Source organism: Hemicordylus capensis, chromosome 5, assembly GCF_027244095.1.
Source record: "Hemicordylus capensis ecotype Gifberg chromosome 5, rHemCap1.1.pri, whole genome shotgun sequence".
Classification (NCBI taxonomy): domain Eukaryota; kingdom Metazoa; phylum Chordata; class Lepidosauria; order Squamata; family Cordylidae; genus Hemicordylus; species Hemicordylus capensis.
Window position 1 is genome coordinate 137,680,873 of NC_069661.1, and position 12,787 is coordinate 137,693,659.

Below are 12,787 nucleotides of genomic sequence, written 5' to 3' on the forward strand. Positions count from 1 at the left end.
GTGTTTAGACTCTTTGGTGTCTAATACCCTTTCCTCATAATGAATTCATTACACACCAGAGTCTAAACATCTCAAAATTTCCTAAAATATAAACTGAGTACCCAGTGGCATGTGGGTTGGGGGGTAGTTGGCACATGGGATGCCACTAATTCCCCACCCCCACCCGCAATGCAGTGGGGAAGAAGAAATGAAGGTGTGCTATGACTCCTTATAGGGATTCATTAAGAGAAAAAGTTATATGGCAGAAATATGCAAAATCAGCAAAAACTGAAAAAAATCATTAAAAATAAACCAAGTGTCCCACTGCCTTGAAATGTGGGTGGTAGGTGGCACCCATGGAGACTACCCACCACCCAAATTTGGTGCCCTTAGGATCTTTGGACCCCTAGGTCCAAATAGAGCCAAATCCAAATCAAATTAAATCCAAAACAAATCAGTGATTCAATTCGGGCAAAAGTTGAATTAAAAAAATAGATTCGTGCACATTCCTACTAGACATATATTGGTTTGTCAGCCATTAACAAAAGAACTGAAAGAAAGCAACATTAAAATAATGAAACATGTCAAAGGGACAATGCTCACTCTGAGCAAATTCTCACTATGAAAATCACACTGTTTTCCTATCCTGATTGTTATAGGGGAATTTATAGATGGTTGAGCAATCTGGACGTTCCACAATTACACCACACACAAACTTGGAGAGATCTGGCAGTTCACATTTTATTTATCTACACAAAGAGAAGCAGTTATTAGTCAGGCATGATAATCAATATCTACACCTTTAATTTAAACAATGTAAAGGTCTCTTCATTGGCAAACTCACATTGCAGAATGCCTTTATTCCACAAAGCCTGTTAGAAACAAGGTATGGTTTTAGAATAGTCTCCCTTCCTACAGGAACCGCTTCCTTAGTGTGGTCACCAAACATTTATGAAATTGTTTGATAAATACAATGGAGCCTCATCTGAGAAACAGAGGGGATAAATTACAACATTTTGCTGCCATGGTACTTTAAAATTAAGCAGTATGTAACCCCTCCCCATCTGCTTTAATCTATGTGGTGCAACACTGGAATTCTTTAGCAGCTGCTCTCTCCTGGATTAGCAACTGCACTTCTGCATATGCTGGTCCATTAACCAATCTCCAGAACCAATCTGGGGTTTTACTTCATCCTAATCCTAATTAATCCCTGCACCAAGTACCACTTCAAGCAAATATTCTGAGTGAACGTTTGCTACAGAGTCCTGATTTCTGCTGGTTCAGATACTGCTCTTCCATTACATGTCTGGCCCCAGGTTCCCCATCAGTAAAATGAGATCATTATTATCCAACTCACAGGGTTGTTAGAAGCATCAATTTACAGCACTCTGTGCACTTAAAAATGCTAATAGCAAGTGGATGAGGAGAGCTGGTCTTAGAGAGGAAAGTCTTGTAGTAGCAAGCATGACTTGTCCCCTTAGTTAAGTCTGTCTAGTTGCATATGAATGGGAGACTTGATGTGTGAGCATTGTAAGATATTCCCCTTAGAGGCTGGAGCTGCTCTGGGAAGAGCAGAAGGGCTGAGAGAGATTCCTGCTTGCAGCCTTGGAGAAGCCACTGCCAGTCTATGTAGGCAATACTGAACTAGATGGACCTATGGTCTGACTCAGTATATGGCAGCTTCCTATGTTCCTATGTTGCTTTTAATTTCACAGGACTATAGGAAGCTTCCTTATACTGAGTCAGACTTTGGATTATCTTGCTCAGTATTGTCTACATTGTCAGTGTCTCTCCAAAGTTTCAGACAGGAATCTTTCCCAGTCCTACCTAAAGATGCCAGGTATTGAACCTGGGACCTTCTGTGAGCAAAATTACAACTTTGAGTAATTTTCCTCATCATGTCAGCCAGTATTAATAATGACCTTAGAACAGCGGTAGGCAACCTTAGAACAGTTGTAGGCAACTTGTGGCTCTCTAGATATTACTGAACTACAACCCATCACCCCCAGCAACAATGTATTAGAGTTTGGTATGATGGGAGCTATAGTTCAGCAACATCTGGAGAGCCACATATTGCCTAACCCTGCCTTAGAAGAAGGGATTCTGTAAGATTAAACTGAGGAGAGGGAGAACAAAGAGGGGGGAAAGAAAATGGAGCAAAGTAAAACACGAATGTGTAATTTGTCCAACGAGTCCTGAAAATGGCCTGAGGTGCATTTACTCAGGAAAATGAATATGAAACGTTGTAGATTTCGTGCAGCCTAGCTGAATATTTTGAAATTTGGAGTGAATGAAATGCTCTTGAAGAGCAGAATGAAATGCACATTGTTTCCACAAGATGACAGCCATATTGTTCTTATTAATGCAAAAAGGTTTGCTACAGCTGAAGACAACACTAGTTGTGCAAACCTCAGAGAGAAAAGAAAGCATTATCTGATATCATCAAAAGGTGCTTATTGACTGTGTTACAGAACTGAATGGTAACAATGTCAAATGTGGAAATGAGTAGCAGTTTTCTGCTTACCAATAACAACTCGCATGGCTCTAAACCAGGGCTGCTCAACTTCAGCCCTCCTGCAAATATTGGCCTACAACTCTCATAATCCCTGGCTATTGGCCACTGTACTGGGGATCATGGGAGTTGTAGTCCAAAGAGGTGGGGAGCCTATGCTGAGCAGACCTACTATAAATAGTAGGGATGAACATTTTGTTCATCACTACCTCATGAAAGAAATACCTCATGAGCTGGAGGAACATTGTGATTCCAATTCTATTTCTATTCCATCGTATAAAATATAAGTCAGTTTGCACAGAAATACACATGCCCAGTCCTTATTTAAGCACAACTTTCCACACTTGAAAGGTAGTGCCAGGGGCAGATTAACCTCTTTGCCGCCCAAAAGCAACCAGGCCTGTTGCTGACCCTCCAGTAACATTCTGCGCTGGAGGGAGAAAAGAGGAAATAAATGCTGCGTGAAATGTGAGAAGGGGGAGAGCTCACTTGGCTTCAGAGCATGAGCAGTGATGTTACAGGAGGGATTGTTGGTGGGGCTGGAGACAGGCCACCTGCAGCCAGCCACTGAGACTGTGCTTTATCTTGCTGCAGCAGTGGCAATTTTTTTGGGGGGGGAATTTCCTCTTGCATACCCTCCTCGCTGCTCCCAGAGAGGCAGGACAAAATTTGAGGAGCAGCAGAGTTATTGCTCTTTAAATTTTGCTGCCACAGGCAGATGCCTCCTCTGCCGTAATCCGTCATTGGGTAGTGCTGATGTACATGGAAGGTAGTGCTCATAGTAGGGGAATCCTGTGTGCAAATATGTATTGAAAAGCGGAGAGAGAGAGGTAAGTGGCAAGCAACAGAATCATCCCCTTGTTTTCAGCAAAATATAGATTCCAAATTATATTTGATGGGAATACAGCACTTTCTCCTAGTAAAAATATTCTTATTGGAATAAGGAGATGCTTTCAATGAGATGTAGTCATAGCTAAATTCTGCTACATAACATTCAATGAGTGTAGCTTTCTAAATATTGTTTAACCTTCATTTATGACCTTGCGTCATTTCTGCTATCAGCCATTGCTGTGATGTATGTGAATCACATTTTCAAATTGATTTCTGCACTATGAGGACTCAAAACATTCTCTTCAGAAATAAAAACTATGAACAATTGCTGGGCTCAACATGACATACCACATTAAAAAAAAATCAAAAAGACTTTTATGAAACCAGAAAGAAACTATATAATACATTGCTGTTCTGCTTGTCAGTGCTTCAACATTTGAGTTCACTCCACAACACGCCTGAATATACAGCACAAGCATGGTAAATGCTTGACTAATTGAGTATATGTTGAAAATACGATTGTCATACAATGATGAAAAAACTCAGAATGCAGTGATATAGTTAGAATGAGGAATTAGATATTTAAAATGCATCTAAACGGACATCAAGTGTACAACTTACTAAAAACACTTATTTCATTCCAGTTTCAACAATTCATATATATATATATATATATATATATATATATATATATATATATAAATAAATTACCAAATCCAAAACTGATTTCTCTTCCCTTAGGTCCAAACAAAAATGCTTTCTTGAATGAATGGATTCCACCCCCCATCAAGAGTCAGCAGTATGCCTAGGAACACGGTAATGCTCGGATCTGATCCGGGTCTTCTTCTCTTGTGGGTTAGCATACTTCCATTTGGATGGAGACATCTTCAACTTTTTCCTTTTCTTATCTGTGCACCATACTTTTTCACAGTACTCCTCCACTCTCTGGAAGTTGCTATAACCTATTAGCTGCAAGAATTCCTTGTACCATGGCTTTGAGCCATGGAGGATGCTGCTCTGTGCAGAACATGGCATCTTATGAGATAAATCCTCCTCATAGTCCTTGTTGAACATGTCATCTACACGGTCTTCTTCCACAACTTCAAGTGTGATTTTTCTCACCGTATGAATGATGCTGTGTTCCACTGTTTGGCAGAAATATGTCCCAGCATCCATCCTGTGTAACCTTAAAAATAAGAGGCCAAGTTCCACCTTGAGTATCCTGTCATCAGTCTTCACCTGAGGGCAAGACAAAAGAAATTGTATTACCAATGAAAATAAAGCAAGAACATTACATTATTTCTCCGTGGCAATAGAGGTGCCTGAAGTTGGTCAATCTTTTTGGTTGGTGAGTCTTTTTCCCACTACATGAACAAAATACCTATCAATGGAAAACAATTTTTACTCTTCACTGTTTGGAGCTTTTAGAACAAGTGTGGTTTAACACATGGCTTAGGTAACACAAGTGGCATGGGGTGGGTGTGAATCTTGGGTCACCCTGAATGCAAAAGCTTTTGAAATAGACAAGAGGACCCCAGTAAGAGAGGCCTCACTCTCAAATTTCTTAAAAATGTACCTCTTCCTTTCTGGTCTCGTGCACTCTCTGTACAAACCAGATCACTTTTGCTTGCAATGTTCTTGGGGTGCATTCAAGCAGAGTGCTGTTGTATTCTATTCCATATACCAGCCGCTCTTCAATCTTATCCAGGGCTTCTCCTACAAAAGGAGAAAATTGACAACATCTTGAACGCCATTCATACAGCTATATCTCAACTTACAAGGAACTTTAGGGCTCACAGTCTAACAAATAATTTACATAGTAACTAATGTTGGATTTACCCGTGGACTAATTTACCAGTGGATTAAGGAGTTACTATGGATTAATTCCTTGATCAAATGTTACTGCCATAAGAAAATTGCTCCTTATTTTAAAATTTTAACTACTGCTTATTTGATCAGGACCAGCCTTTTATAGTACTTTGGTACAGAGTGCTATCAAACCACTACCAACAAATATTATGGGTTGCATTCAAAAAAAGTCACAATGAAGCACGACTTCACAGTTAGCCGTGACTGACTTAAGTTACATTAATTTCAATGAGACTTAAGTTACATTAATTTCAATCGGACTTAACTGTGGATATAACTCTGTTTTTAATTTATGCATCTTGACACTCACCTTTTAAAGTACATGAACATGTAAGAAAAGCAATATGAATGTCTCTTTCATGCAGGAAATGAATGTTTCCCTAACTTATTCCAGGAGACTGACAAATGTATATTGTCGTGAAATATATAGGTCTGAAGATTCTTAAGCATGCAATGTTTAGGGCAATATGGTTGCCCTAACCTTGAGAACTGAGGAAGCTCTTAAGCCCTGCACTTGAAAGCAGTTTAATTTCAGTCAGATATGTCACACAGAGAGGCTAAGAAGTAATATTCAAAGGTTATTACATCAGAGACAAACAAGAGTTGTTAATGAGAGGTTCTTTAAAGGAAAGTGACGTGTATGAAATTCATTGCATTAACGAGAAAGCCAATGTTGCAAAAGGATAGCTACATAAACCCTGTGAAAAATTGTATCACCTAAGATCTGCGCATAGAGACAAAGTAATTTCTGAACTTGAGAAGGGGGGGTTTAGCAAGAGGCTTGAAAGTTCAGCAATGACTATTGTTCGAAAAGCAAGGGGACTAAAAGCTTTCACCAGAAAACAGAGAAGTTCGAAGCATCCCCTAGAGTTCATAGTTATGTTTGTGGACCAATGCAAGTTGAATCATCAGGACGAAACAGATATTTATTTACTTTCATTGATGACTACTCCAGATACACCTATATGCTAAATGATAAAAGTCATGTTCTGGAGAAATTTAAGGAGTTTGTTGCAATAGTGAGCAACAAGTTTAGCAGAAAACCTCAGAGACTAAAAAGTGATGATGGGGGTGAGTTCACATTAAAGGAAATGGCAGTTACCTAAAGGAACAAGGCATTCAATGTGAATGCACAGTTCCTTAAACCCCATAACAAAATGGCATAGCAGAAAGAAAGAATCGTTCCCTATTAGAGATGAAAAGATGCATGTTGCCTGCAAGGATTGGCAAGCAGGATTGGCAAGTAGATTTTGGGGAGAATTGACTGCTTCCAGCTAGTCCAACTGACGACTCCGCCTTCCTAGAAAACCAGGTATCTGCTTGTGGACTTGAGATCAGTTCTGTCTTCAGCCCAATCTGCATCCATGAATCCACTAGTCTGGGGTTGCTGCTATCATGAGTTTCAGGTATCTTCCCAGCCTTTTGACTGTGGCCCAGTCATTCTTGGTTGGTGCACTTACCTTTCTGCTCAGAATTCCCACTGCTGATCGCCAGGAGTAGATACCGACTCAACAGCACACTTTACCTTTAGGAGAGGGGCTGGGTAGAACCCCTTTGTTGGATCTTTGTGAGCACCTCACTTCTGGCTCATCAACTGTTTCCTCTTTTCCTCTGTTTACCTGGTTAGTTCCAGGCTTATGGGAATGTCTTGTAATTTTGGTTACTTTCCCTTCTGCATCTCTGGTCCATTTTTCAGCACTTAACTTGTGATTGGCCTTTGTCTTTCATCAAAGTATGCTACATTATGTATTCTCAATGTTCCAGTGGCCACTTCAAGGATTCTGTATCCTTTCCCTCCTAGTAGATCCAGAGAGTATTCCTTCTTCACATCTGTAGTTCAGTTTATTTCTTTTCTTTATAGGTACGTAAGTGTATTATTTTTCATATGCCCTAAGTTGGGTTTGTTCCCATAACACAATTCAAAAGGTGTTGCATCTGTTGCTTTGGTTAGCAGTCTGCTCTGTAGGTAACTGGCAATTGTTGTGCTTTCATCCACAGAAGCACAGACAGTACACATCAGCTGGCTAAGCATGTCAAGAAGCCACATGGTTACACAAGTTACTGTTAGACTTTGGAACTGATGAGATGTTTAAGGACAATTGAGATGTTTGAAGACATCTAAGGGTGCATCTCTTTCACAGAAAAGACTATGTCTTGGACAAAGCACACAGACATATAAGGAGAATCAGCTGGCATAGGGCTGAAGCACATTTGGCATTCTGTTGATGAGCTGGGGAGCAAGAGCAGGGGAGGGGAATAATCAGTTGGGGAGGAAAAACTGCTGGGAGAAAGAGAAAGGTGAAAGACTGGAGGTGGAGGCTCACTGCATCACTTCAAAATGGACCTGAACTTCTGCCATGAACTTACTAAATAGCCTTGAGCACCCTCTCACCCTCAACATTCCCTTGAAATGCGGGGTGGGGGTGGGGGATAATATTTACTTACCTTACAGGATTGTTATATGGATTACATCAAGATATTACATGTCGAGTGTTTTGTGCACTCAATAAAAAGCCCTATCCAAATACTAACGATCATTACCTTGTGGGACCAGGATTCTTAGTTCTTAGGATGTAGCTTATCAAAGTTCTTTGCTAAGAAGTTTGCTTGCATATTCAAGAATACTAGAATCCCACTAACATATGCTCCATATTTCAGAACACTGCACTCACATAAGTGCCTCAAAATTCCAGCCCTGATGGTCTTTTCCTTTTCGGGGCCAAGGTTCCACCTTGCAGGCCTGAGTCTCTGCCCTGCTTTTCTACAAAGCTGAAATTTCTGTCACAATTGTCCAGTTGTCTGCATTGCTATCTAGGTTCTAAATGACAAGTTTAGACACAATAGCTTTGCTGGACCAGGGCTTCAAAGATAATTACATTGCACTGAGCTCAGAAATGATTTGTCTGTTGATCTCAACATCATGCAAAAACTTGCTACGGTATGTTGCCACCCCATTGCAAACTGCAAAACATGGCAAATTGTACTGAAAGCTCTTTGTTAGCAGGTCTTCCTTACACTGCATTTCGCATTAGAACTATGATTACATTATAAATGTCTTTCTTGAGCAATATAAGGCTCGGGAGGAGATGTCTTTTGTCCCCATTTTCTGATCTGCGTTTGGCACAGAAGCACAAGGAGATGATAAATGCTGATAAATGCTGTCTTTTTACAATTATGAATTTGTCACATTCTAATTCAAAGGTCCCTTGAGTTAGTTAAAATGCTACCAGTGCATGCCATTTTACAATTAAATCTAACAACATGCTATATATTCTCCTGCTAATGTTCAGCATCAGAGGATTATTCAGTCTTCAGAAGATTGTGCTCAAAACCCAAACAGTATGGAATTTTCTCATATCACAGAATGAATGTAAAAAAATATTTGTGATGTGAAGAATTTCCCTTCCAAATTTTAATCTGTGAGGAAACTGCTATTCCATCACTGCTTTTTCTGGCAAGAGCGAAAAACCAAAACCCCAAACCCAAAACCACAGTTTCTTCTTTAGACTTATTAGGCCTGATCCACAAAATGATGACTAAAAAGTACATCTGGAAAATGAGTTTAATAGTAATTGTTAACAGAAAATGAGTTAAGAGTACTTAAGAGTACTTAAGATAGTGATTCATTTAAGGCGGTGAATCCCTGAATGGGATATAAATACACTTGCTTAAGGCCCCTGTTAGCACTTTCCCCTTGCTATATCTACATGAAAGAATACAGAACAGAATTTAATCTAGCCAATAGATAGATTTTCTTTGTCCATTTTCTGGACCAAGAAAATGATATTATCCAGAAGGGTTATGTTGCCAGAATAAACATTTGAAGAAACAAACATAATTTTCAGTGCTTCATTGCTAAAGCTAGTCTCTGACTTTTTTTTTTTTTAAACCTCACATCAGGACCTGCAAGGGTTTTAGTCTAGGTGCGCTAAACAAAAGGAGCTGGAACAAGGAGGGAAGCTGGTAGGCAGGGAAACTAAACAAAGATTCCTAACCAGATCAATTAGGAAACTGGCAGATGCAAAGAGCAGAAGGTAGGTGAGAACACCAGATAAACTGACAGTGCTAAACAGAGCCAAGGGAGCCATAAAGACCACACAAAACTATATCTGGCTGTGGTTTCTCAGGTCTCACTCGAAATAATTTATAACAAAACCAGCTTAGAAGGAACCAGTGGACCAATTTGGGTGTGAACATGATCCTGTGCAGGGGTATAGCAAGAATGGAGTGGGCCCTGGTACATAATGCGAAGATAGGCCCCTGCCCAGGGGAGTAGGGTCCATTGTACAAGTGGGGACAATTGTCCCCAGGCCCACAGGGTCTGGAGGCCCCCTCAAGGACCCTCAGCCAGTCCCCCTTGCCCTGTTCTCCCTCTCACCTGCTCTGCTGCTTGCCCTCCTGCTCGCTGGCCAGGAGAGCGAAACAGTCTGAAAGCTGGTAATGCACCTTCCCTCTCTGCCTCTCAGCTGTTTGGTGGGTGGGGCTTCCAGAGAGGCCTCTGTGTAGGCCTCGCTGAAGCCTGAAGCTCTCCATGGACTTTTACACACAGCAGGCTTTCATAAAAAAAGGGTAAAACACCTCCTTTTCAGCCCCAGTCTTTGATCACCCGGAATGACTTGGCATAGGGCTTTGGTATTGAGCAGAGGTGTAGGGCAGGGTGGGAGGAATATGCATATTTAAATTGAAGTGGATTGGACAAATTGTTGGTTTTTAATATTTTTTTTAATTAAAAAAAAAAACAAAAACAACCCATCAAAGAAATCCTATAAGTGGCTTGTTTCATGGCAGAAAATTACAAAAACTTCTGGAACAAACAAACAATATTATATATATTTGTAAATGCACTATGTTCAAGTTGGTTTACAACCCAGAAGGTCTGAGTGAGAACTGTGAAGCATGTGTTGTGTTTTTATTTTTATTTTCTTTAGAAAAGCACTATATGTTCGAGCTGTTTGGACATGTCCAAAAACCTCACTCACACTATTTACACGCTATGTCATTAATCAGTAAGATTCTGTAATGATATGATTTTGATTTTTATTATAATTATTATTAATGTTAAGGAAGCCCTGCACATGCTGATTCACCTTCCAGCACCGCACCCTGCTAGGGATGGCTCTGTTTCTGAGCACCTGCAGAAAGTGGTTTGTTTTTTAAAATTTCAGTACTGTGAGAGACCACAACCAAGAAGAGGTGGATTCCTCATTCTCCCCTTTCTCTCCCTTTTTTTCCTTTTCTCTGGAGGAACAGTGCCAGTTCTTGTGCTTTTTTTCTGTTTCTCCCCACCAATCTTCCTTACTTCAGTGGGACTTACTGGTCTCCTATAGGGAGCAAGCAAAATATGCTGCGAGCACAAATTAGTTTGGTTTGACTTACATCCCTGAGCATGTGCAATCCTATCTGCACTTAACAGGGAAGGATCTCAGAAAGCTGAGTTTATATTTAAGTAGACAGCTTTCCTTGCTAGTAAGTCTTTTAGGTTTCAATGAAATGTACTTCCAGCTAAATGTGGTTGGATTTGCTGCCTGAGGCTGCAATTCTCCACACACTTACCTGGGACTTTAACACACAGCAGGCTTTACTGCGAGTTTACTGTGAGGTTTTACTGTGAAATCGAAGTTGTCCTAAACAACCTACGCAATATTTTTAAACCCCAGATATAAATCGGGCTACACTAACGAGCAGTGAAAAACCCTAATTGTGTTTGAGCTGCTCCCTGATAACTCACAGGGACTTCGGGGTAAATCTGGCCAATATATGAATGCAACCCTTCCATTCCGGAGGAGATGTGTGTTAAAGGGCTTTAATGGCCCCATGTGAAAAACTTCCTGGAAGCAAACTTGGTTAGGATTTCTGAGAAAACATACATAGGCTCACACTGCATAGCTTAAAGTCGCCTTTGTTAATCTGCAATGAGGGGTCCATTTTAAAATCTCATCCACACCAACCTTGCTATGCCCCTGCCCCTCCTTGCCTTCTTCAGAGGGGAGAGTAACAAGCAAACTGTTGCCCAACTGAAGGTTGCTCTCCCTCAGGTGCTAGGGACATTTGTCCCCTGACCTTTGTTCGATTATTGGTATGCTCCTGGCCTGGGACAACAAAACTGTCCCTTTTTTCTCCAGTCTACAGCCTCAAATAATTGAACACAAAGGACACAAATGCTCAGGCCAGAAGCCTCCATGTATGAGTCTCAGCTGAAACTCACACAAAGTTATATGTCCCAGGAAAGCTGCTTCTTCTTCTTCTTCTTCTTCTTCTTCTTCTTCTTCTTCTTCTTCTTCTTCTTCTTCTTCTTCTTCTTCTTCTTCTTCTTCTTCTTCTTCTTCTTCTACAACAACATCAACTACTACTACAACTACAACTACACAGCACTTTTTTCTTGGAATATTGTAAACATTTTACAATTTATTTCTAAGCAGTGAAAGGAGAGCTGGTCTTGTGGTAGCAAGCATGACTTGTCCCCTTAGCTGAGCAGGATCTTCCCTGGTTGCATATGAATGGGATACTTGATGTGTGAGTACTGTAAGATATTCCCCTTAGGGGATGGAGCTGCTCTGGGAAGAGCAGAAGGTTCCAAGTTCCCTCCCTGACATCTCCAAGATAGGACAAGATTTTTTTAAAAAAAAATAGGACAAGATTTTTTTATTGAACCAACAAACTACCAAAGCACAGATAGGGCCGAGAGGGATTTCTGACTGCAATCTTGGAGAAGCCAATGCCAGTCTGTGCAGACAATACTGAGCTAGATGGACCTATGGTCTGACTCACTATATGGCAGCTTCCTATGTTCCTATGAATCATTTCCTAGGGGTTCTGGTTTGATTTAGAATTTAATTATTAAAAAATTAGCCAGGAGGAAGCATCTAGTGTAAAGGTAAGTAGTGTAAATTAGCATACTAAGATATGATTAAAGCTCTTGTTAAAGTGAATACCATTTATAACTATGTATTATTGAAACATCATACTGTACAGCATGATAATTACCAAGAAATTGCTGGCCAAAGCACTGCTGAGCGGCGTTTCCATGACGAACATCTTGTCGGCGGAAACGTCTAAGGAAAGGAAAAGAAAAAGTTTAAAAGCAAGATAAAACAAAACCAGCAACATTGATTTACCTGATCACTAATCAGGAGCACTTGGAGGCAGCAGCTTTTAGAGAGAGCACATTGTATTAGTGGTACATCTTTCGTGAAATGTGGTTGTAGTTTTTGCAAAATGAGGCGATCTGTCTGCAAGCAAATGGAGTTTAGCTTCCAAATAAAACATGGTATTTTAATTGAAATCAGTAACTGGATAATTTCAAACTTATCCTGTAGACATGTGTTTGTAATACAGAAATACCAAGTTACATATTTATTTATTGTTAAATTTCTATATCGCCTTTCATTAAAACATTCTCAGTCTTCTTAATTTTTAAGAATTCTGATATTATTTAAGAATTCTGATATGATTATTAGTAGGCACAGCTTGGAAACCAGGCAAGTCCAAAATAATCAAGTAGCTGCACCTCTGTCTATAGTCATTATACCAGTTTTTGTTTGCTGTTGGTTGATTATTTTGTTTTTTACAACTTTCTTTTTGGTATGAGTGGTAGTA

At 40.1% G+C, this 12,787-nt stretch overlaps 1 protein-coding gene across 3 annotated transcripts in view; it reads right to left on the minus strand.

The window, feature by feature from the left end:
- Positions 1–4,024: 4,024 nt before the first annotated feature.
- SEMA3E (semaphorin 3E) overlaps positions 4,025–12,787 on the minus strand; it is a 287,593-nt gene continuing 278,830 nt past the window's right edge. For all 3 annotated transcript variants that reach the window (XM_053257996.1, XM_053257995.1, XM_053257997.1), the window contains 3 exons: positions 12,176–12,243; positions 4,899–5,038; positions 4,025–4,561 (listed from right to left, as the gene is read on the minus strand). In XM_053257996.1, the coding sequence (XP_053113971.1) occupies positions 4,109–4,561; positions 4,899–5,038; positions 12,176–12,243 (661 nt within the window). In that variant the 3' untranslated portion in view covers positions 4,025–4,108. The remainder of the gene's footprint in view (positions 4,562–4,898; positions 5,039–12,175; positions 12,244–12,787) is intronic.